This window comes from Pempheris klunzingeri, chromosome 14 (genome assembly GCF_042242105.1).
Source record: "Pempheris klunzingeri isolate RE-2024b chromosome 14, fPemKlu1.hap1, whole genome shotgun sequence".
Classification (NCBI taxonomy): Eukaryota; Metazoa; Chordata; class Actinopteri; order Acropomatiformes; family Pempheridae; genus Pempheris; species Pempheris klunzingeri.
In genome coordinates this window covers 21,783,956-21,809,355 of record NC_092025.1, presented here as the reverse complement: position 1 = coordinate 21,809,355, position 25,400 = coordinate 21,783,956, and the positions used below count along the sequence as shown (strand labels likewise).

Below are 25,400 nucleotides of genomic sequence, written 5' to 3'. Positions count from 1 at the left end.
GATACATACAATAATGAAGCAGGCAGGAGAGGAAACTCCCCGGAGGTTTGTTTAGTGTCGGTGTGTTGCTTCATTACAGAGGATCACAAACACTTAGGTATCTGTTAATGTAAAGGTGTTACACTGAATAGAGCATGTTCTGATTCAAACTGAACCTCCAATTAACCAGTTCGTCCTTCTCCTTCATTCTTATAAAGTGTCTCATGTTTACACTTCAGGTGCTTCCTTCGCCGTCTCTTTTAAATGATGTTAGTTCTCAGTGTGAAGGTTGAATCAACGTCATCTGGAGTATTTGCCAACATGCAACCAGGACCAGTGAAGATATAAAAGTAGCTGATGGACAGGAAACATCATTTGAATGTTCCTGAAAATTCATTCTTGATTCACCACAAACCCCCATAACAACTTTATGTAACCTTCATTTGATATTTCACATCAAGTTTCCTAAAGTAAAATAAGTGTCATTGAGTTTTCATATGGAGCTGGAGCAACATACACAGATTATATGTTGTTCCTGTGAGTTACTGTAGCAACAGAATGGAAAATGTGTTTATTAAACTTTTATTTAAATTGAAAGAGCACAAGTTGCAGTTTTCTATAACACTGATTGTAAAAACATTTACATTATGCCCAGACTCAGATGTAATTAATTTAAGATGTTTAGAGACAGCAAAATGGATATACGGACAATTTAATAATAATTTTAGTTCGATATATGTGTATACCTGAAGGAGAAAACACACTAGATGTTATATCAGGTCCTCATAGATGTAGTAAAATCAGTCCAAAATGTGCTTAAAAAACATTAAAAACATACATATTGTAAACATTGTGCTTGATTTTGATTATATTACTGTATCGTTTGAATTAGATTGTGGTTCACTTACCTGATTATTCTGTTTTTGATCAATTGTTGGAGTTTTCTAAGTTCATCACAGATCATTTTGATCTTACGAACAACTACAGAGAGATTTTTATTCTGCTGGAAATTACTTAATGTAATATTATAACAGAATATCCACAATATCAACATTTCACTTCAAAATAAGCTCTATTATTATTTGCCATTTAGTTTAATTGCATTTAAATGCAGGGAAAACACAAACTCAAGTGGCCACTAGTAATAATATGCAAACTTGATTGAAATTAGTTCGGAATTACTTTTTTTCAGGAGAGTGCTTTTAAGAAAATATATCTAAACTGTGTCAAGTATTAAAATATCTAATAGGTTTTTATGAAAAAGCACAAAGAAGTGAATATTAGCAGGAAGCATGTTTTATTGCAGGGTTTATTCTAAAGAGAATTAGACTTCATTATTAAACTTTATTGTCACGTTGTGGGAGCGCGCGCCATAAATGTCAGTGCACGCTCTGGTGTGCGCGCGTGTCTTGACAGGTGAGCGCGCGCAGCTGGCCGGCCGCTCTCGGAGCTTGACAGATGGAGTTGGTCTGACTCGGACTCGGGGCGGAAAACAATTTTGGGCAAACAGGAGGAAATTCGGGGTCTTTTTCTGTCATCATTTGCAATGAGAGGTGAACAGACTGAAAATGGAGAAAACTCAACAAACTCGGTGAGCGCAAAGGATGATGGAACCTCTGTTAAGCATAACAAGTGACATGTTTGCGTCGGAACTAACATTAACACTAACCCCTCTGTTGTGCGAAGCCCAGACCTGTACTAAAAAAACCGCAATTTTAAAGTAATCTTTAAAGGCGTGTAAAAAAAAAAAAAAAAACCTGAAGCTTAATCATAATTTTTATACAAAATTTTTTTATTCGGCACAGATAAAATACACAAAATCACTTGTATTTTAATATAATTAAAACATCTGATATACTGTACACCCACAATATTCTTTCAACGGAGCTGATTGACGTTTGCTTACATTTTTATAGCCTCTGAGGAAAATAAATACTAGCTAAATGACTATTATCTCGCATTTGATTTGGTATTTAAGCTGTGATAACTTAGATTTTACTCTCATGGGACACATAACTAACTTGTTGCAGTCAATGGCCTACAAATACAGGTTATACAAGACTGGATTTCTTTTGTAAGTTTTGTAAAAACACTAACCACATTATTCCTTAGTGGAGCATTTACACTTTAATCAGTATTTGGCTCTGTACCCATCCAAGCAGGCTGTTTCTCAGTCAATAGGCCTCCCTCATTAACTATTCCAGCAGACATGACATGGAGCCATACCTCTAATGATGTTGTGTACTGAGAGTTTGCATACAGCAGAAACTGTATGGTGTTAGGTAATGTCATAAAAGCCTTGCTGTTTGTTTGCCTCTGTTTTCTGTTTGCTATTGACATTGGAGGTGTGTGTGTGTGTGTGTGTGTGTGTGTGTGTGTGTGTGTGTGTGTGTGTGTGTGTTAGAGAGAGAGAGAGAGAGAAAGAGAGAGACACCCAGTGCCTTTTTCACTCAAGTCTGGTGGCATGGTGAGTGGAATGATAAACAGAAGCCTGTGCTATCCATGTCAGTAGCCGAAAATAGAGGCTAACCAAGAGGGTCTCAGATAGCCCCCGGACTCCATATAAGTCTGCTCAGCCTGCCTTTGGCTTCCTGTGTGTGTGTGTGTGTGTGTGTGTGTGTGTGTGTGTGTGTGTGTGTGTGTGTGTGTGTGTGTGTGTGTGTGTGTGTGTGTGTGTGTGTGTGTGAGAGAGATACCCTGACATGTCCACCTGCTGTTGGGGTAGGAGGCTTAATATAGCGGCTCTCACTCAGCAGACTTATGCTATTTCTTTTCAGTTCACGTCTCCTGTCTATGAGGTCAAAACATATGACGGCCTCTGAGAGTCTGTGTTTACCGCTTTGAATGCGGATGATGGGATGTTTGGTGTGGTAGCCACATAGTTAGTTGCACCCAGCCTAAATACATTTCTTCAGTTTAAAGGAAACAGCAGGATAAAATATTTTAGGAGGTATTTGTGAAAGACAAGGTGACAGTTTATCTAAAAAACATTGATTGAAATAGCAAATAACAATGTTGGAAATACACTTATTTTGTTAGTGAACAGTGAATACAAAGTCACCACAATCAGGCAATTAGATTATCTTCACAGAAAAACAGGAAACTGGAAATGAGGGGAAGCATCCAGCCAGGCTCCATCAAACAGTAACATGGTCCAAGCTCCCCAAATAACATGTTATATCTTTTTTGTTTTACTGGCAGACTTTTTATCTGCTGAGATCAGTAACTTCCTGGATTCTCCGCTCGCTGCTGGGCAATGTGTCCGCATATACGCCGCAGAGATGTGAGAGTGGCATCAGTCCTTTAATCTGACTTTCTGTAAGAACGCAAATAAGCGTAAACTGTTCCTTTAATACTGCGTATTGAAGCCACTACATTTGTCGTGGCTTTATTAAGCCATTGTCCCGACCCGGCCAACATGACGACCTCATATAGGCACAGCAGGTTGGCATTTGTCCTTCAGCTCCATATATACACCGTGTGTGTCTGCCCATCTGTGTCACAGGCTAAAAGTGAGGCCAGCATGAGCTGTTATCCTCAGGAGCCACATGGGCCCCAGTTTTTTTCCAACAACAGTACATGGATCAAAGTGGGATATCTGCTGGTTACCATGAGGGTTTGAACATGGGTTACACAGGCTCGTTGGGCCATTTAGACCAATAAATCTACTTTTGATGAGCAAGCAGTGGAATAAAATGGATCAAAAGGTGAAAGATTTATTATTATTATTCCCATTAAACCCGTACTGGACCCAATGGATTGCCCATTTGTGGCCCAGTTCTGTCCGTTTCATCAGTCCAAATGGGAGTCAAATGCCAGTCCATCACTAGCTCAGCACATGTGAGCACCACTGAGGACCGGTTGGTTGGAGCGGTGCATTAAATATCTGAAGCTTGACTATTGTTTTCCTTTTGTCCAATTCTTTCCCTCAGCAGAGCGAAATGCTGATCAACCAGCTGAGGGAGATAACTGGCATCCAGGACCCTCAGATTCTCTACAGAGCCTTGAATGTAAGCCCTATGAAATCATCATGTGCTCATGGGACCCCTGGTATTGAGCTCTACGGCAATGCAAGACAATGAACGACCTTCTTATGGCAAATGTTGCATGATAACAGCATTGTAATTTTCCAAATACTGAATAAATACACACAAACATGCTGCAAGATTACTTATTACTAAATTTCCTTACAACTTACTGATTAATATTAATAATACAGTTTAGCTGCAGTTGGATAGTAATCAGACATGTCGCCTACCCGTCTATCTTGATAATGAAAAGATGTGTCTGCAGACACGCCAGCAGCTCTGTGAGGCTGTGATGCTCATTGTAAAGACAACCAAATCACCAGGTTTGAGCTCAAAGTTGCTTATTGAGCCGTAGCAGTCGTGCTTTATTAGATGTAGTTAGAGAAAAGGGTCTTTGGTGACCTATATCTGTAGGGCTTGTCATTTCCTGAGAGTAAACATGTTAACATGTTAAGTGATGTGTATGGCAATCCATCCCTAGAGCCGTGTCACTAATTTGCTAAAAGCATAGCTCTTGCTGTTTCTTAAATTGTAATTAATGTTAAAGAAACACTCTTTGAATGCATTAACAGCAACCCCAGGGTGCAAATGAAAAGAGTCCCCGGGTGCTTGACTTAGCAAGAACCTCATAAAAGGGATATTTGACAAAGAGTCAAATAAACAGTCTGTCTGAGTGCGGAGCAGCCGTCATCCAACCTGCTGCACCAGGACCAGACAGACTCAGCAGGAGCTCACAGGTTTGGGAGGGAGACTCGCTCTCTTAGTTCCAGAGAAAATTAGAAATGTTTCTGTGCTGCTGGTGTCAAACATAAAAGGGGATAAATGAATCAGCTGTGTGCGAGCACATATTATTTTAGATCTTCTGCTGACACTAATAATATCTAGAATATCTGACCTTATCTTTTCGTGTCCCCTCTTGTAAAGGCCAGTCAGGGTGACATTGGACATGCTGTTGGGCTGCTGACAACCCAGCCTGCGGAGGTTCAGGATCCTGGAGAAGCACAGGAGTCGGGGACCACCGGAGAGGTCTGGGAGGGCCAGAAAGGTACGCTGGGCAAATTCTGACCACACACACTTTAGTGTCAAACAGTTTTCATACTTCAAAAATATTATACAAACTTAGAACTGCAGATTGAATACTTCCAGCACAGATTATCATGATCAGATGATCAGATTCATTTTGAAATGTTAGTTTACTGCAAACAAATAAGACTTCTACAAACAGGAGATTCACTTTTCTATGTTTGCCAGAAATGATGCTATATGGAGCAGGCAATTTCATCTTTAAAGAGTAACTGAACACCAAGCTGAAAACAAGTGCTTCACTAGTGACTTCTGTACAAAAGATCCAAGTCTGTTGGACGTGTGACCCCACCCACTATAGCTGATGGGTGTGGTTACCCCCCCTCCAACGCCATTACCTTTCTGCATCCCTGAAGCAAGGTCTGAGCTTAAAACTAGATTTTCTGCTTGAGCTGAGTTAAGGTGTCAGTGTGGTTCAAACAAACATGTCATCTTAAGTGTCTTTCACCTGTTCTGAAAGGGCAAATAAAGCCATCCTCCTCCTCTCTTTAAGAAGTCTGTGAATCTGTGAGCTCATGTCAGATACATCTGTCCTTCCCCCTGCCGTTCAGACAGATTTCCAGCAGATTTCCGGGGTCGCACCAATCACAACCGCTTATCTAATGTGATTCAAGTTACGATACGATACAATATGCTGTTTTCATGTACAACCAAGATGGCTGGCGTTGACATGTAATATTCCTTTGAGTCCCCTATCACATCACTGTTGAACAAACTTTACAGTATTTCTTTTCTGTAAAAGAAAAACAAAGAAATGCACTTGAAGCTTTTATGGATAAGAAAGATGTGTTTGCTAATTTACACTCAAACGTTTCATTGCTCTGATTGGTGGTAGGTCTATCTGATTGCACCCCTTTGAAATCGAGAATGAACTGAGTAGCTCTTGCCAGTTTGTCTGCAGATCTCATGGCAATGTCTTTGTAGTCTCAACAGGATTAACCGCACAAATCTCTTCACGTTTGTGGTGTTGCACTCAGTATTACACACAGTGCAGTAGAAGAAGAATTATATTATGAAGAGCTCTGCAATCTATTACACCCCATATGTTGGTCAAATTGAATATGAAACAGTTAAAGTTAGAGTTGTGGGATCGAAGATGACACATTATGGTATTGTTATGTGTTTCTTCAGGACTTCCTAAAGATGAACTGCAGACCGCCATAGAACTCAGCCTGCAGGAGTCCCACAATGCCCAGGAAGAGGAGAGAGAATTTAATAGGTGAGAAGCTGCTTCTCATGCAGTGCTCCTTTGTTACTGTGGACTGTGATTGGGTTTGTTTTTTTTTATTTACTGCTGACTTTCATGGAGAATACAACGAAAATGGAAACAGTGGATGTGGACATTTGTGAGTTTTCTTCTTCTCTTGGTCACAAACTGCCCAGATTTATATCCAAAATTACTAGCAAGTCAGTAAAGGTATCTGCCCAGTAAGTACATTTACTAGTGCTTAACTTTTTAAGCCAATGGCATGGTTTAAGGGTTGGTAATTCGGTGTTCGGCCGGTCTATCAGTTTAATACAGACCGGATTGATTGCCATGATATTCTGGCTATTCATCAAATGCCACGTGCAGAGCATGGCTGTAAATTATCAAATGAGATATTTAAACAGTTACTGGAAGGGTTAGCACAGATTTGTAATTTATTATTTGTTACAGGCAGTACAACACGGATACATAGAGATATAAACCTAAACTAAACTAGGATGGTGTTTGTGATCATAATTACTTGTTAAACATCAGCATGTTAACATCTTCATTATTAACATGTGTCCGTGCTGAAGCACTGAAGAAGGGCTTCTGACTTTCTGTTTGATTTTACCTTTAACTTGCTGTATAAAAGTGTCAGTTCAATGCTTCGAAATGGGTCATTGAATGTACCGCAGGGCTCTGGAGGCCAGCGCAGAGGAGAATGCAGCGAGAATGAAGAGGAAGAGGTGTGAAGCCCAGAGTGAGATGTGCAGCCCTGCAGACTGGATCCGTCAGGACGACTGGCCCGTGGGCATTCGCAATGTAGGAAACACCTGCTGGTTCAGCGCCGTCATCCAGGTGAGAGTCGGCGTCTGATTGGTTAAATCAACATAATGAGGAACTGTGCAGCAAAAGAATTAAAGTTCAGTGTTCAGTAAAAGTTGTGAGGCATTTTTCTTCCACAACATTGGTGGTGTTTGTCAGCTGAGGTTGGCATAACAGTACTTTTCATTCTAAAACATAGTAAACTGCTTCAGTTAAAATGTTACCAAGCCTGTACTGGATCCTCCATTGCTGTTTATTAATAAATTAACTACTACTACAATAAGAATATAAACAAGAGGGTATTATAGTAATATTGTAAGATAATGTAATACAGAGTTAGACCAATTCTGATCCTTCTTTTACTGGGGATAATATGAAATATGCAGATACATAACACATGTTGTGTGCATAAAATAAAACAAAAACTTACAGTGTGTGGTGACATAGGATGGAAGCCATGTCAAGCAAGGCTAAAATGTGATATGCTGCAACTGTGGAATAAACATCTCTGCCAATACATTTACTAAACACATCTTATACTGGGATTGTTCGGATAGTAACGATCTTTATGATAATAACCATGATCTTTATTTGTAAGTAGTTATCCATAGGAAAGGGAGCTTGTAGAGTACATGTGCATTGCCTCGTAGTGTTAGTAATTTTAGGACTGGGTTGTTTGAAAATTATATGAAACAATGTCCAGCAGAGATATTCAGAAAACTAAAATATCTTGTGACATAAAATACATTTACCATCCAAACACATATGTAATTCTCCAGCTGAGCACAGAGATCTGCTTGTGCTCAGCTGGGATTGTGTTTCTGGCAGAGGAAACTGTTTGAATGTAGGTTACAGTACATGTTTACATACAGTACAAGGTGTTTGACTGAGCTCGGTTTTTATTAAACCCTTCCCATTAACATATGAAGTGTTTTGTGTTTGTTAACTTTATATCTGATTAATTACACTTTGACATCCTTTTTGTTCGTCAGTAGTGTCCTGTAATGACAAATTCAAGTTACAAAAGTCAGAATACAGCTGCACACCCAGCATCATCTGTTACGTGTGTTCAGCTCCCTCTAAGTGTCCACCTGTTCTAACAGTGTCTCACATCCTTTGCACATCCAAAACTTAAAATAGGCCTCTCACTTGGCTTAACAAACGTTTATGCACTGACAGTTTCCTTTCCAACACGTCTAACTTTAGTCTGTCTGCAGTGTCGCCCCTTTTATGCAGTCAGCAAGTGTGTTTTTGGCTTTCAACAATCTCTAACAGATTAACCACATGTGGGAAAAAATTAAAACTCTCTCTTAGAGCTCTAATGTGCGTTTAAGTCACTTGGTTCAAAACTGTATCTCTCACGAGTTCAGTACCAGACAGGGACATGATGAGCACACAGACATCCTCCTTCAATCTCAACTTCTCAGTGACTCCGCAGCAACCTAATAGAGTATAAGAGACATCAGGAAGGAAACAAAAAGATATAAGCATATTTCTGCTAAATGAGAACATACAGCATGCCTCTGAGCTGCTAATGCTATTACAAGTCCATTCCAGACTGAATTTAGTCGAGCCTATCAGGTGGCTCGGCAGAAACTGGAGCCCACATTGAGATGCGCAGGCTGCGTTGATAATTAAATAGCGAGTGATGTGTTGAGGGAGCGAGCAGTGGCCTGAAGTGGACAGAGAGGAGACAGGGATTGTTTGTCTCTGCTGAACTCTGATATGCTTCTACATTGATGCAGAAGTCAAACCAATAAGCCCCAAATAACGGGGCTTATTGTCTGGGAGCAGAAATGGGGAAATGAGGCAGTGTTTGAATACAAATGATGTTTAAATGATACACTTTTGTTTTTTGCTGGCGTCTGAACTGGTTGTTGTAGATTCAACAGGGCCCGAGTCTTGATAGAGTGGTCTCCTCTGGAAAAGTAATTATGGTATCAGATTGAAGCTGAGTGACCACATGATTTAGTTGTCAGCTCATATTCCCTCTTTTATCCTTCATGATATGAATTACAGTAAAACTGAGATAAGCCGTAATTGAATTTCCTACTCAAGTGGAAATATAGATCAAGATATTGTGCTCAGAAGCTCCACTCACCACCGCACATGACACATAAGAGTAACTGACTGGTATTAACGCATTTAGTTTATCATGAGAAGCATCTCCATCAGAGTACCACAGTGACATGGTTTGTGTGCTTGACTATTATGTATGAAATAAAATAGAAAATACCAAAAACTTGTATCTTTCTTCTGTGTTATATCCCTGAAGGTAAATTACATATTATATATTTTATCTTATTCATGTTTAGAGCCAAATTAATTTCAATTATATCTCATTTAGATAACCTTGACCCGTGAAATTGTAAGGCTTTTCATTTCCCCCCCAATTATAGGAGATCATTGAACAAACCTGTAACACAATTTTCTTGTCATTTAAATCCATAAAACACCCAAGTAGAGTAAAACGTGAATTAAAAATGTAATTTGTGGACAGCTACAGATGCTAACTAGCTAACTATCATTGGCATGGGTGACAGTATCTGTGCTGATCAAGCAACATGCTGTATTTTGCATATGACCATGTTTCCTTCTGCAGGACCGCTGTAATTCTGATCTGCCAGCTGGTAATCTCCCACCGACTGGATGGCTGCGTTAATGGGCCTTGTTCTCTTGTCTTGTTGCAGTCACTGTTCCACCTGCCCGTGTTCAGGAGGCTGGTTCTCAACTACCATCTGTCTGAGCGAGTCCTGGAGAAGTGTAAGAGCCACTCTGTGAGTAAACTGCTGCCGTCATCAACATACACAGTACAGGGATTTTCTCCAAAACAGCAGTGGGATGCTCTGCCGCTGCCATTCCCACCAGGCTGAAGTTTGACTCTGAGCTCGTGTTGACAGGACAAGAGGAACATAGCTTTCATGCAGGAGCTGCGCTGCCTGTTTGCCCTCATGGTGGGCTCCACCCGCAGGTTTGTGGATCCCTCTGCTGCAGTGGAGCTACTGCGAGATGCCTTCAGGACCAGCGAGGCCCAACAGGTGAAACACTGATTTGCCTCATGATAAAAAAAAAAAATCTTGACTTAAGGTCCAATTAAAACTTAGGGGCCTCCTGTTTGTCAGTAAGGCTGGAAAGTCTCAGAGGGAGCAGCCAGAGGACATATCTACCTCATGTAATCAAGTGTTTCTTGCTTCCAATCTCTACTTTTATAATTATGAATTTGTCGTGTTAGTTTGTGTGATAAAAACAAAAACATAGTCACAGAAGAAAAACATGAAAAAAAATTACCCCCCCCCCCCGAAGATGAGATGATGTATCACAAGAAGCGTATCCAGTGAGCAATTAATTAGTTCAGTTATCAGCAGCTATGAGGGAGTTTCGACATCACTGTTCAGAGTGATGCAACTGCCTCTGAAAAGAATCCCTCACATTAAACGTGCTTGACATTTGCAACTTGTCTCAGATCACATTTCAGCGTTCAGGGGTGCATTTAGTAAGGAAAGTGAACTTATATCTGTTTACCTTTTAGTTTTGCTCCTGTGCTCACCCCTGTCTCTCTTTTCATTCTTTTCTGTCTCACTTATCTTCTTACGAGGCTTTTTTTTTTTGGAGGATAAAGAAAGCGAGAGATTGTGTCTGAACTAAAGCAGGCATCATTTGTAAGTCCACAAACAGACTGCATCTTATAACAGGAGACCCCGGGTCTGAACTGCCTTTCCAAAGTGTGCACTGTTGGGGGGGTGAAGAGGGAACTTTCCTAGGTCAGGTTTGCCATATTCAGTCAAATCAACACATAATGGCCCTTAAAAGCTTTTGACAGAGCTTCACTTCATCCACATCTCACAGTGTTGGTCAGTGGATGGAGTTCACTCAGTTGTCATAGAGATAGTGTAGCCCAGGTGTCATCATGTGACCTGAGTATGATGGCAGGTGGTTTTATACCTGAGATATCTCCATGACAACTGAGCTAACCCCATCCACTGAGGAAGACTGTGAAATGAGGCTGAAACCTTAAGAAACAGACCTTGAGTCAAGAATTATTCATGAAACTTCAAACTGTTTCCAGTGTGAAGAATGAACTTGTGACTATCTTTATTCTTGAACTCTGTCCATTATTATTAAACTACACACTTTATCTTAACTTTGACCTTTTTTCATTCTCCATTTCAGGATGTCAGTGAGTTTTCCCACAAACTGCTTGATTGGCTGGAGGATGCATTTCAGCTGGCTGCCAATGGAAAGTAAGTTAAATGTTGATGTCATCCACATACATTGACTCTTCCTCTTCTCTTTGTTTGCTAAATGACCTAAAACACATTCATACACAAATGATAAATGTTTTATTTTCAGTAACGCCGAGGACAAACAAAAAAACCCGATGGTCCAGCTTTTCTATGGTACCTTTGTGACCGAGAGACGGCATGAGGGTAGGACTTATGGATACGTTTTTGTCATGGACAAACAATATGAATTCTGTTTCCAATCACTCACACCTGTGTGACTCCGCTTAGGTAAGACTTTGTATAATATCGAGCAATTTGGTCAGTACCCCCTGCAAGTCAACGGCTTCAACAACCTGGATGAATGTCTAGAAGGTGCTATGGTTGAGAAGGAGATTGAGTCGCTGCATTCAGATCACAGCACCACGTCTGCTCGAGAGGTGACCAGTTTCACCCACTGACTAACATTTTCAGCATTCCTGTGATTTGATGCTTTGGTAGAACAGTCGTGTTTTCTCTTCGTTGCAGAGATGGTTCAAGAAGTTGCCACCAATCCTGACATTTGAACTGTCTAGATTTGAATTCAACACCCAGCTTGGTCGTCCTGAAAAGATACACAAGAAACTGGACTTCCCACAAATCATTTATATGGACAGGTGAGTTTACACATTCATAGACATGCAAGTTTATTCAGTTTCACTTGTTCCAACACATAAAAAGATGCTTCTACAGTAGACATTTGGATAACTTTAAAGGACACACAGGCTGCACCAATTTTCACCAGGACTGATTTGTCAGAAGGGAAGAAAATGTTTTTACACTTTGATCAATTTGGGGGATTTCCTGATTCTTCTGTTTACAGATATCTCCACAAAAACATAGAACAGACCCATGAAAGGAGAGGAGAAGTGAAAAAACTCAAGGAGCAACTTGCCGCCCTTCAACAGAAACTTGAGTGGTAAGTTACCTCTTACAGCTTAGACGTGGCGTTGAAGTTTCTCAACTTTATGGGAACAAATCTTGTATTAATTGTGTCCTGTCTTTATTCACAGCTACAAAAACTATGGCTCAGGACCCACTAAGTATCCTCTGGCTGACATGCTGCAGTTCGTGCTGGAGTTTGCCACCACCAAGCCTTCAAATGTATCCCCAGCTGAAGATCTGAGACTAACTTCATCTTCACCGACACCTTCAAGCCACCCACTCAGTGAACCCATCTCCAAAGGCAACAGGTTGAGTACACAGAGGACCAGAGAACAGTATAAAGCAGTGACCACTAGAAGCAGAATAATGTAGGCGAGACCAGGGTTCATTTTCACATCTTTTACTCTCATATAAGTTGCTCATCGATAACATATCTCACAACAGTCAGTCCTAAATTAGAGGGAAGCCTAAGGTCTTGGGTTGAAATCGGTATCCTTTTCATTCTTATAACTTACTTTAACAGCAAGTTATTAACCTTCAGAGACACTCGTACACATTGTGACAGGCTGTTACAGTGTGTGGGGTTAGCTGTCCCTGTAGTTATTAATGGTGTGTCAGTAAGAATGTGATTTTAACACTCATTGTATATGTCTAATTGTTTTAACCGTCATAATTGTTTGAAATATTCTCTGAAATGAGAAGTTAAATGAAGGAATTTACAGTTGTGAAATAATTCTAGCTTTTATTTAAAGCTGTAGTTTCATAACAATTCATTATGAATGTAATATGTAAATAATGGATGTCACAGGTGAGACAACCAGCCCCAGCTGACCTCCTGACAGCTTTTTTATGTTTGCAACCACATGTCCTCAGCCAGCAACCACAAAGTAAGAATAAGAATAAGAATAAGAATAAGACCGACTTTATTTATCCCGGAGGAAATTGTTGTGCCAGAGTGCGGTACAGAGGTCGTCACAACAATACAAAATTTTAAAATACAATAGACTAAAATTAAAGCTGTCACCTTCCTCTGTTTAATAAATGTTTGCCTAAACACCTCCTCACTTTACAACAACAACAGCAGCATGAAAAATTACTTTGACCCAAGTTATAAGTGTTCAGTTCGAAGCCACCAGACAAATTTACAAAACTAGTAATTAAGGCAAACTATTGGTCATTTTTGTCATTTCGAAGCCAGAATATGTTAAAATAGCAAAACCTGGTTTAGCAATGCCTGAAATATCCTTTAATAAATAGAAAGTAAAGCTGAATAAGTACACACTGATTTCGAGACACAGGTTCCTTCTTTACCACAACTTTCTCGTAGTACTGAACATACTGGCCCGACGTCCGATCTAACTTTGAGGCTTTTCTTGCTTCCCCCAGTGAACCTGGAGACACAGATTCATCGGAGGGCCTGGTTTCCAGTGTTTCCAGTTGTCAGCGGACCCCCATATACAAGCCCTTCACCCAGTGCAGACACCCCATCGACTGCCCACCACACCCGGCCCCCCACAGCGTCACTGAAGAAGAGCTGCACTTCGTAAAGACCTGCCTACAGCGTTGGAGGACTGAAGTAGAGAATGACATAAACGGTATGCTCATGATACAGTGCATAGTTATCATATTACTAAGATTGCTTTGTAAGAGCAGTTTTTTTCTTTTTAAAATTCTTATTTACTAATACATTACAAGTGACCATGTGCTTTAGCTAGCTGAGCATTATGGGCTCTGTTAGGTTGACGAGTACGGTGAGAGTTGTGGGCTGTAAAAACCAAAACAATGAGCTGAAAGACACTCAAACGCTGCATGAAGCTGAGGGGGACTGCAGAATAGGGTGGTAACTCTATGTTTATGTGACTTAATTTGATCACTTGCTATTGAACAAATAGTCATTAGCACAGCTTTAAACAATCTGATACGGTTTAATTCAGTTTAATTTGGCTGTTTTTATGTGTAACAAAAACTACTGAAAAATGAGTAATGGTGGATGATGTATAAAGTGTTTAATCTTGACTCTGAAATTGCCTTTTTTCCATTAGGTTGCTCAAAAATGCCTGAAATAATAATAATTAACTGGTGCAGGCGAGGAACGAACCTCAATGTGGCTTAGGAAAATACCTCTTCACTGGCAGAGAGCCTCTTAACTGCACAAAAACAAGCCCAATATCTGTATCTCTCAGCTGACTGTGACTCATGCCTGTCCCAGACAAGAGATTAAAATGTGAATTGTTGAGTTGAGGCATAGTCCTGTGACTTGAAGCTAGCTGGGAACATTCACTCCGCTCTTCCCATTATAGGGCAAATAATAAATAAAGGAAAAAAATCTAATAAAGACATTTTCTGCTAAGCTGTATGTGCACTATATTCATTTTTATGTTTTCCTTCTGGGATTTTTTTTTATTTGTGTGTCTGTTTGTATGTGTGTGTGTGTGTGTGTCTCAGAGCTAAAGGCCAGCATTGACAGACTCTCTCAGACGCTCGAGGGCATGTACTCAGACAACAGTCTCTGCCAGGTAAGACTTGCACTCACCTAATTCACTTTTACAAACAGCAATTCAATCACGTGTTATTCATCTACCGCTGTATTGACTGAGATTAGATGAAACTTTATTGATCCTCTGTGGTGAAATAGAAAATGATAGAGAATACAAATAAGAACAGATCAGATGAATGTTATACTGCAGTGAATTTAAAGCTGCACAGTCATATTTCAGTATTTGGTTATTAGATCCCAATATTGTAGGATATTGTAGTGTTTTATCCATGAGGGCTCAGTGCTGTCTCACACTCTTCTCTTGTTTAGGTGCCTTATAGACTTCATGCAGTGCTCGTCCATGAAGGCCAGGCGTCAGCAGGCCATTACTGGGCCTACATCTATGACCATGCCAACCAGCGCTGGATGAAGTACAATGATATAAGCATCACTGAGTCATCATGGGAGGAGCTGGAGCGAGACTCATTTGGGGGCATGACCAACGCCAGTGCATACTGCCTGATGTACATTAATGACAGGCTGCCCAACCTTATTACAGGTGTGTCTCTTTTTGTTTGTGTAATTACAATTAGTTAATTCTACTTAAAGAACTCTGGTATTTTTAAACCTGGGCCCTTTCTTTAAATCATTTCAGGCTCAGATTGTTATTCCAAGTGTCTGACAAGATTAACGAATAGATCCCTACAGAGACCTGTGACAGCTTTTTATATATCACAGTCTTTAAAGCCTCTGGAATCCATTGACAAAAACAGTTACTGGTCTACTAGCTGTGACTTTGGTGTTTTAACATGTTAGTTTGGATCCAAACTCTTTAAAATACCGAAGTCACAAACAAACTGACCGCTTGAATGAGCGGTAGATCAGCAACTCCCATGCCTGGTCTGGTGGCTTTTAACCGAGCATTAAAATGGCTGTTTGTGGTTAAACCAAAAGAATCTTACTGGTCTGTCTCTGTAGGGATCCTTTCTATAATGTTGTCAGACACTTAGAATAACAATCTGAGCTTGTCGGTGGCAAAAACCAACACTTTTTGTGGACACACAATTGCCCCAACGGATTACTTTATAGCCATTTAGTGTGGCTGAGGCAAACTACTGGACCAATTCAAAAACTTTTGAACCCAAAATGGTGTAAAAATTGGGCCCAGGTTTAAAAAAAAACCTTTAATGGCTAATATCTAGATGTGAGGTCAGTGAGTGGGTTTTATTGTATAAGTCTAATAAGTAATAACTGCCCCACATCTTCCCAGAAGACACAGATGATGAGACAGGCCAGGTGCTCCATGGGATGGACTCCCTGCCAGCCATCCTCAGACGTTACGTCCATGAAGACAACCGCTGGTTCCAGCAGGAGCTCAGTGAATGGGAGGAGCAGTTCTGCCAGACCGCAACCCCACAGGGAGAGTCTACAGCCTCTGCAGAGCCCCCAATTCCCAGTTCAGACAATACACACCAAACACCTGTTGAGCCAGCGCCCCAGTCAGGACCATCCACTGAGGAACTGGACCAGGAAGCCTCTTCAGAGCCACAACCAGACCCAGAGTCAGAGAAGGATCTGGAGCCTGATCCCAGAGAGAAGCCTGAAGGTCTGTAGTGGTGACTAGAGATTTTTGAAAGCCTCATCAGCCCATTCTGTATTATTATTCACAATGTATTGGCATAAAGCACATGAAGTAACAACCACTGTTAATAGCCATTGTAAATTTAAACCAGTGCTTACAGATTTTAAGCCAATTGCATGTTATTGCATTAACGACAGTGTAAACCTTTTTTGGGGAACACAAAAGTAGAGCTTTTATTTTTAATGGTCCTGGTAAAAAATGGATAATCCACAAAAAGGAGCTTTTAGCATCTGTGTAGTGTGTTTTCAGTAACGATTCAGCTGGGAGTGAGTTATCTCTTTCATACAAATAATTTAGTCTCAGCTTGAAGATTCGTTCACTTGCACGTCAACAAACACAGAGCGAGGTTTGTGTTCACATACCGAAATACCAACAGCTCACTCTGCGCTGCCTCACATGGACCCAAAAGACCACACAGGCGGGCAAAGCAAATTTCAGGTCAGGAAAATACAAAATGGTGGAGCACTGCTGTTGTTGCACCACCACATGAACAGCCCCCCCTTCTCTGTTTATGTCTCGTCAGCACGGGTGATCTCTGTTATCTTGCCTGTTTATAAGGTCTGGCCACACAAGATTAGGACGATAAAGTATTACATGAAGGGAAACGGGGAAATAAGATTCTCGTATATCAACTATATTGTTGCTTAGAATTTGTATCAGCCGTTATATATAAAGTACTTTGCAATACAGTCATGTGTGTCCTCTCTTTATTTTGACCGCAGAAGAATCAGAGTTATCGCCGTCATCACCGCAGACCCCTGGCTGCCAGCCAGACGACACCAGCAGTGCAGCAGTCACTGACACCCTGGGGCCCAGCCAGAGCTCCACCTCAGCTGAGAAGGAGCCTCAGAGTCAGGTGGGCACGTCCATAACACCCCCAGTCCCCCCCCTCTGTAGAATATGGGTCAGAAATTCTAGGCCACAAAAATAAAGTGTGTACATCTGGGTCAAGGATCCCATGTCACCACTTAGCATAGCGATGGAGGTCCAGGCTTTGTGTTGGAAGGGGTGCTGAGTAATGTACAGATAGAGTAAAGGTCAGGACTAATTACTGTTATCAACTGATTTGTTAGAAGCTAGTTCACAAGCATATCACATAATTTTCATATTATCATTTCCATGACCGAAGAGTCAAATCAGCACCTCTGACACACTGTCAACAAAAACTGATTATAACCTTCATAAATATAAGATTAATTGCAGGATGGCATTAAATAAACTGGTATCTTAGTTCAAGCTATTACTCCCTTAGTGTATCTCCAAGTGTGCAGCTGACCCACCTCACTACATATAATAAGACCAACCTTTCACTGGATACCAGTAGGAGCCATTTTGAATTTAACACACTCGCTGTGCCAATTTGCTCACCGCGGTTGGTGTTGTGTTGTGTCAGAGTTAAAATAGACTGGTACATTTTCCACATGTATTCACTTCACTCCACAGGTGTTTATAATACATAGAGGTGTGTAGATTAGGATAGATCCGTTTCTACATGGGGGCACACCCAGTTCTGAAGGGTGTTGAAGGATAGGAGCCGGGCTGGCAAATCCCTGAACTGGATAAGTGGATGTAGCTAAAATATGGATTGAAGAAGATGCATGTTGTTAAATCTTTATCTGTCAGACTCCTGGTCCTGACGCAGAGCTTAGTAACCAGGCGCCATCTGACGTCCGTGAGGAGAAGGACGACACAGAGGTGGCGGGCCCCGGCCCTCAAGCTGAAAGCGAGCCAGAGGCCTCTGAAGAAGCTCCTGAACATGAAGCAAAGGAGGAGGATCAGGAGGAGCAGCAGCAGGAGGTACCAGTGAGACAGCGGCAGGCTGAGAACGAGGTCTCAGAGGTGGAGATCCCGAACGTGGGCAGAATCATGGTGAGGGCTGATGCTGATGGATACAATGAAGAGGTGAGTATGTGTTAAAATGTGAGTAGCTCACACCACATAGCTGCACTTTTCAACTTTTAGTCCCCAAATATAAACAAAACTGATAGATAAATGCAATAAAACAGCCTTAAAAAGTTCGTTCTGGGTTGCAGGTTGTTTTTTTTTACTACGTTATGATATATAATAGAGATTTGAGCAGCTTTTGTCAACTTGCCACAATATTAACTTTGCAGATATGATGATATGATTTATGACACCACCTCAGTGATTAAAAGCTTAACATTTCTTAAAAATTCAACTTTGTGTTCCAGTTGTTGGGAGCTTGTCCGCTGAAAAGTATAAATTGTGCTTCCTGCCTCTCATTCACTGTGTTTTGGGACAATATGAATTTGCTGTTTTACAGTATTCAAATCTTATTAAAGGAACTATAACCGAAGGAAGATTGATACATTTGGACCTGCACTCTAAACTGCTCTAAATCTTTACAAAGACATCACAAGCAGTTTTAATTCTCAAATAGTTGCCACACTAATATGGATTTGTTTAGAATTGATTACTTAAAATGTGAAGAGATATAGTTGTTCCTTGATACTCATCAGGATGTCACTCCTGTATATATATATTTTTGGTTTTATTCCAGTAAGATGGTAGCGTTGTAATTACTCCTGTTTCTCCTTTTCGTTTCCCAGATGATGCTGACTCCAGCTATGCAGGGAGTCATTCTAGCCATAGCAAAGGCCAGACAAATTTTCGATAAGGAAGGCCCTGAGGCCGGCCTCATCAAGGTAAGATCTCTGAGGAATATCGAAGGTCCTCGTGTCTCACATCATCACTGCATTGCACAAAACAATTGAATAATCTCTGCTGAAATAGTATTTGCAAGGCAAGATACAATATTTATATTGCACCATTGAACTACTTAATTTCTAGGAGCAATCATACAAACACAGTCAAATGTTTTTGAGGGAGCTGTTGGCTATAAGTTCAAAACACAGCATACATATATATCTCTGAGCAGTCAACAGTGTATATCAGTAGAGGATCAGAAGCCTCCGGAAGAGTTCTTTCTATAGATGCTAGTTTAAGGGGTCAAAGTCAGTAACAAGAAGAGCATTTAAACGTCGTCTTTTGACTCATTGAAATCCAAAAAATACCACAATTTTATGACAAAATAGAAAATAATACAAACCAGTGTCTCGGTTGCAACATGAATGTGATCTGTTCACATGTGGATGGTTTCTGATGAGATTAACTCATCATGAATGGAGAACGTTAGCCTGCCTTTAACTCTGTTAATAAACATTATCACTGTATCTCTTGTAACTCTCTCAGTTCCTGTATGAGTCATTCGAAGGGCACAGTGAGGCGGCATCAAATAAATTCTCTCTGGCGTTTTTACATGTTTGGCAACTAAAAGCACACTGGGAAATTTGAAAATAATTACAACTAAGACAGTTCCCACTGCGCCTTCAGGCCTTCCATGAGGAGTATTCCCGCTTGTATGAGCTCTCCCAGGAGGAGACCACACCGCAGGAGGACGCTCGTCTGCAGCACGCTCTGGTCTACTTCTTCCAGAACAAGGCACCCAAGCGTGTTATTGAGAGGACGCTGCTGGAGCAGTTTACTGACCGCAACTTGAGCTTCGATGAGAGGTACACACAGATAACAGGCACGTGATCAGTCTCGGGCATTAGGACTGGATCAGTTCTAAAAATGAGAACGCAAGAAAGCTGTTGTCACAATCTGGGATGAAACTTACACCACAAAAGAAAATGATATGATATTAGGAGAAGTTGTGAGGCTAAAAGTATTAGGAGACAAGATAAATTGATTGGTCAGACAATAGTTAGCGTTGTTTATGTACAATATTGAGGCAAATAGCATAAGCGAATGAGTAACTAGGGTAAAACATGGCTGGAAAGAAGACTTTACTCAGAGCAGCAGTGCTTAAAATATCAAGAAGAAATACAAAAGACTAAAAAGAATACCTATTATGCCATCTAGTGTCCAGAGCGGAGACCTGCAGCAGGGTGGGAAACCTCCAGTGTTAGTCCTGTTCAAGGCTTTCATATGTTCTTTCTGTACATGCAGGGCCATCAGTATCTTGAGGGAAGCCCGAGCCAAACTGCGCCTCATCAAGCCAGAGGACATGGATATGGATGAGTACCTGGTACTGTCTATCAGCTGACATCTGATTGGTTAATGTGTCCCATCTTTGTGATATTTCCTTGGAAATTAATCTGCTAATCCTCTATTTAGACATAGAAATTAAATGTAAATAAGAAATATTTGTTAAAAATGCTGAATGGCAGTGAGGTGAAACAGCAAAGACACCAACGTGTCAGCTGCTCATCTGTTTTGCAGCTGCAGTTACAGGAAATGACTGAACCTTCCTTAAAGATTAAACATCACAATGTTGGTTTTGATCTTTTCATGAGATTCACTGACAGTAATCTTATGACCAACTGTCTCCCTGAAATCCAAAAGAGAAAAGACAACTGAAGAAGAAATGTTCTATATTACAAAATAAAGCTTTTATTCAGTTAGTAGTTATAGGGACATAAATTGCAGCTGCTCCTCTACAATGTGATCAGACTGCTGAAAAACAGCACAAAGAGTAAATGGACTGATTGTTATGTTTCTTGTGTGTTCTTTCGCAGCAGTGGCACGATGACTACAGGCTCTTCAGAACGGTGTTTGTCTACCTGCTGACCGGACTGGAGCACTACCAGCATGGGAAGTAGGTGTCCGGCGTTCACCACGACGCGACTCCACCAGCACGTGTCGGCTCAATATCGATCCGCTTGCTTGTGTCGCACCAAAAAATCTCAGACACCACTGATGTTTCTGAAACTATCTGAAAGTTGCGATAAGCGTAGTCACAGCTCAAATGCATCAAGATGGCGTCATGCAATGTCACTGTAGTCTGACGAAGAGCAGCAGAGCTCAAAACGTCACCTTGGTGCAGTAGATAAGTGGACAAGCTGTTGATTTGACTATTTCAAGACTTGTGCACTTATGGCTGGATGTGCGTGCATACTTCACTTTATTTTTACAATAAGCATAAAGCACGTGCAAAATAGAGAACAGGAAGACACAATAGCTACTATTGTTCTTACACTGTGCATGACAAGAACAAGAAAAAGCAGGATATATTAAAGGTCAGTTAAAATACCATTTTACTTCCTGTATTGCCACATATTTACACATGAACAGAATTGTGACTGGGTTCAGTGTAGCTTCAATTCTAGACATCGGTGTTCTGCCCTGAAAATAACAATGATTTGGTTTACATGACTTACATTTACACTGACTGATAGTGGGACTGACAGTTTTTGTACTGAATGACACGCTGACTGTCTGTGTGCTGCAGGCTGCGGGTGGCACTGACCTACCTGGCTCATGCGTACGAGACCAACGCCACCCTGCTGAGGAACGGAGAGAAACGTGGCATTGACAAGTCTCTTATTGCAGTTTACAGGAGGAAATGTCTCACTGTGAGTACATTATTGTTCTACTGCATAGTTTGTAATTTGATAGTTCTTGTATGAGTATATAAAGATTTCTCTCTCTGCCCTTTTGATCAAAACATTACTTTCTTTGCAAACCTGTCACTCAAAATAACATCTGTTTGTAAAGTTGACCATCTACAATCTAAAAGTATAGTTTATAGTCTTCTCAGATTTGACAGGACTGGAACAAGCTTCTGTGACAAGTGATTCCAGTCTGTGTATCTAAACGTATAATTCCCGCCATGCTGTATGAGCACTGACTTGTAACCTGATCGAACACACGACATACAGTAGTAAATACTGAGGAGCTTTTACTATCTTCTCCGTCCTCCCCCTCCCGCCAACACCCACCTCACAGGCACTGAATGAAAGCGCATCGCGGCTGTTTTGCAGCGGTGAGGAGACCAACGTGGAGGAGGGCATCGCCATCATGGACGAAGCCGTCATCCCCTGCCTTCACCTGATGAGCCGGGACTCGGCTTTATCCCAGGAGGACCGGGACGCCATGGAGGCCATCCGCAGCCACTGGTGCTGCTGCCTGGGCCAGGATATGGACGGTAGGATGAGTTGAATTAATAAGACCAACTCTTTTTGGTCTATTGCTACACCTCTGGCTTCAGCTGTCAATCAGTGGAATAGAATGAATTTACTGCGCACGTGTCCCCGTCTGTGTGCTAGTGGAGCAGGAGATACAAGTTAAATTGGATTTACTCATCAGAACATTACCAATAGCGCCGAGAGGGATTAAAAACTTCAACAAAACTTGAAGGACCTGCAATTTGTTTTAGACGCACTTTTTGTTTTATTGGTTTAAATTCTCACAACAGCCCGACAGCACTCAATAAATGAAATAGTTTGACAAAAAAAAGAACAAAATCCAGTTTTCTGTGACCTTGTAATAAACCCCTCCAGTCATTTCACCTGGAACAAATGAAATGACTGGGCGGCCGACCGGCCTGTCGACCTACGTACTTGTGCGCACGCTGGAAGTGACTCATTTCAAACGAAAATGAAGCCAAAATTGAAATGAGTGCTCAGCAGCAGACTGTGGTGAGTTACCAGCAGGAAGCTCACAGGCACTGAGCTGAAGAAGGACAGAGAGCTGCTGCTGTCTGTCGTTTAGTGAGCTAATGGCACGAAGCTCAGCCTCTGAGCCCAGAGAGCAGCTCAGGCTGACGTTACGTTTGTGACGGCTGCTTTGCTGGCGTTTACATGATTGTGGATTTGTACAGAACATTTTTGGTTGGATACTTTCTAAATGTAGCTACTCTTGCTCCTTTCTCCAGCGTTGCAGGCTCTTCCTTTCAGCAAATGTCAAACTGAAACTAAGCCTAAATTAAGCCAAATCAACTAATACTACTTTTAATTCTAGTTTAGTCAAACCTACATTGATACCAACACTAACAAACAGAAAACTAAAATGAACTGCCACTTCTAATACTCCTCCTTTGTGTTCAGACTCCTTGCAGGTGAAGCTGGGTGAGTTCCTGCCCAGGGTTCTGGACGGTTCAGCTGAGACAGTAGTCCTTAAAGACCCTCCCAAAGTGCACGTCAACCAGGCCCACGACCTGTGCAGTCGCCTGGCTGCCGTCATGGAGTCCATCCACAGCACTTCGATAGTCTCCGTTAAGTAAAGCCCCGAATGTTCCACCCTCCCACCACCCCCCCAGCAGCCTCCTTGAACTGTGCGTCCGACCTGCAAGCAACATGGGTGAAGGATTGATCTGTGACAGCGTGTAATTCTCAACAAACCAAATGATGTATTTCATTTAACAGCTGGTTTAGCAGTGCACATGCATATCATTTCGATGTTTAAAGATAACAAGCTGTAAGCACAATCAGCTTTTATTGGCCAACAATGTGAACTCATACGAGGAATCTGACTTTGGTTTTTTCACTGCTCTCATGTACTTGCACATAATCAGACAAAAGGGGAGACAAGAGCAACAAAGCTGAACAAAGTAACCACACATTAACTTAAAAAAAACATTTATGGTATAGAAAGAGGATGTAGCATGGTGGTCTCCCTATGATCACATCACAACAGCAAGAAAACACCAAGACACTTCAACACAAAAGCCTCTGGACAAGCCTTCAACAGGCTTTAAAACTCTCTAAATGATCAAAATACATCCTCTGTATTCCTCTCTCAGCCTGTATGCCCCCTGCCTGCCCACCCACCACCATCAGCAACCCCAGAAAGAACTCTAACCGTACCTAAAACTCCTAACGGCCATGATGGCAGCAGCAGGTTATGCAAAAGGAGGCCTAAAAGGTAGCAACACTGTATTTTTTTGTCCTATGACCTGCAGAACTGGCAACCCTAATGCAGCTATAAGTGCACATCTGAAACATGTTTTTATATTTGTAGTTTAACATCTAAAACATGTTTTTTTTTTTTAATACTTTCCAGACAAGATGTCAAGATGTAGAACAGGGAAGTATGGAGCTCTAATTGGCACTCTTTTATTGGCTTTATTGGCAAACGTGTTCACTTTAAATACTGGCAACAATTGGGCTGTCACTCAACTCGGCAGGAAGTGAATGGATCGGTAAGATTTGTTGGTTTGTTGCTAAGCAGTGTGAACGCACAAGATGGCCTTTATAAGGGGCTAAAAACACTAGATTTGTGCTGCACAGTAACAAATACGAATGAGCTTTTTTAAATATATGTTTTATATTACTTTGTATTTTTCCGATACAGATTGTAGGAGATGTTACATGTAGGTGAAGCTAGAAAGAAAGAGATCTATAGTACTATTATGCATAAAAAATATTACTGGCCGGGCGCTCTGCTCTGCTGCACACTCAGATCTCAGTAAATGTGAGCAGTCGGTCAGCGACACGTCTTCTTTGTTCATGTCTGACAGCGACCTGCTCTACAGATGTGTCCTTTCTCCCATTTTGAAGGGTCCTTTTTAAACCGTGTGAACCCTTTGAAACGAAGGAGACGGAACAAAAGATGAAGCCGTGTTTTTCTGGTGTCCCAGATACGTGGCTGCTGATTTCACACTGCTTTTCCACTTGTAATCTGTGATGATACTCAATAAATATTTTAAATAGTCCTCATGTTTATTCTTCAGATAATACTTTAATACTCAGTTTCTTCATATTCTCTTCACAACATTCATATTGAAGTCTGAGGCATAGTTTATCTGCATATCTTTAAAAAAATAAGACTGTTGAAGTGTTATTCTTACGAAAGAAAATCATCAATCAATTAATCCTACTATTAAACCAGTACGTTTCGTCTGGTCAGAGCTCCATTTCTGGCCAAAAACTGTTAAAAACACATCAGTGCAGCCACACTGTTGAACTGGGACACATGTTCCTGCATTAAGATGAACCTGGCCACTGTTTATTTTGAGTCAGTCCCACATATTTCATCGTAAATGTACTCAGTAGAGCACCAAATGTGTACTAATCTGCAGCTGACAATAGTCCCCCGCCAATGCACAGTTTACTCCTGTTTGAGTCATGTTTGCTAACAATCACAGGCCAGCTGTTAATTACAGATTTTTTTTTTAATAGTCATATTTAGCTTTTTACATATGTAGCCTTATTTTTATGATTTTAAGATTGACAGATTGGGGGAGTTAGTTATCCTTTGAGGATTTATCTATTTTACCATTCTCACCAAG

The 25,400-nt window shown here is 41.0% G+C and overlaps 1 protein-coding gene across 3 annotated transcripts; it reads left to right on the top strand.

The window, feature by feature from the left end:
• The first annotated feature begins 1,423 nt into the window (after window positions 1–1,423).
• usp28 (ubiquitin specific peptidase 28) lies at window positions 1,424–24,824 on the top strand. 3 transcript variants are annotated; one of them, XM_070843123.1, is made up of 26 exons: window positions 1,424–1,570; window positions 3,915–3,989; window positions 4,932–5,052; window positions 6,222–6,309; window positions 6,975–7,137; window positions 9,795–9,881; window positions 10,005–10,142; window positions 11,275–11,345; window positions 11,455–11,531; window positions 11,616–11,764; window positions 11,853–11,980; window positions 12,187–12,282; window positions 12,377–12,556; window positions 13,635–13,843; window positions 14,694–14,764; window positions 15,055–15,283; window positions 15,995–16,330; window positions 17,089–17,222; window positions 17,990–18,268; window positions 18,937–19,032; window positions 19,721–19,899; window positions 20,339–20,417; window positions 20,908–20,987; window positions 21,621–21,744; window positions 22,118–22,316; window positions 23,218–24,824. In XM_070843123.1, the coding sequence occupies exons 1-26, from the start codon at window positions 1,526–1,528 to the stop codon at window positions 23,391–23,393; spliced, it is 3,609 nt and encodes a 1,202-aa protein (XP_070699224.1). In that variant the 5' UTR covers window positions 1,424–1,525; the 3' UTR covers window positions 23,394–24,824. The 3 variants fall into 3 exon arrangements, with proteins under 3 accessions (XP_070699224.1, XP_070699225.1, XP_070699223.1); XM_070843124.1 differs by having other exon boundaries at window positions 3,912–3,989; window positions 15,998–16,330; XM_070843122.1 differs by having other exon boundaries at window positions 3,912–3,989.
• Window positions 24,825–25,400: the final 576 nt, after the last annotated feature.

Bases quoted from the DNA above. Each gene is read 5' to 3' on its own strand.
- usp28 (XM_070843122.1), top strand. From the start codon at position 1,526: ATGAGAGGTGAACAGACTGAAAATGGAGAAAACTCAACAAACTCG. The intron at 7,138-9,794 runs GTGAGAGTCGGC...GTCTTGTTGCAG, and splicing joins GGTTCAGCGCCGTCATCCAG to TCACTGTTCCACCTGCCCGT. The intron at 18,269-18,936 runs GTGAGTATGTGT...TTCGTTTCCCAG, and splicing joins CTGATGGATACAATGAAGAG to ATGATGCTGACTCCAGCTAT.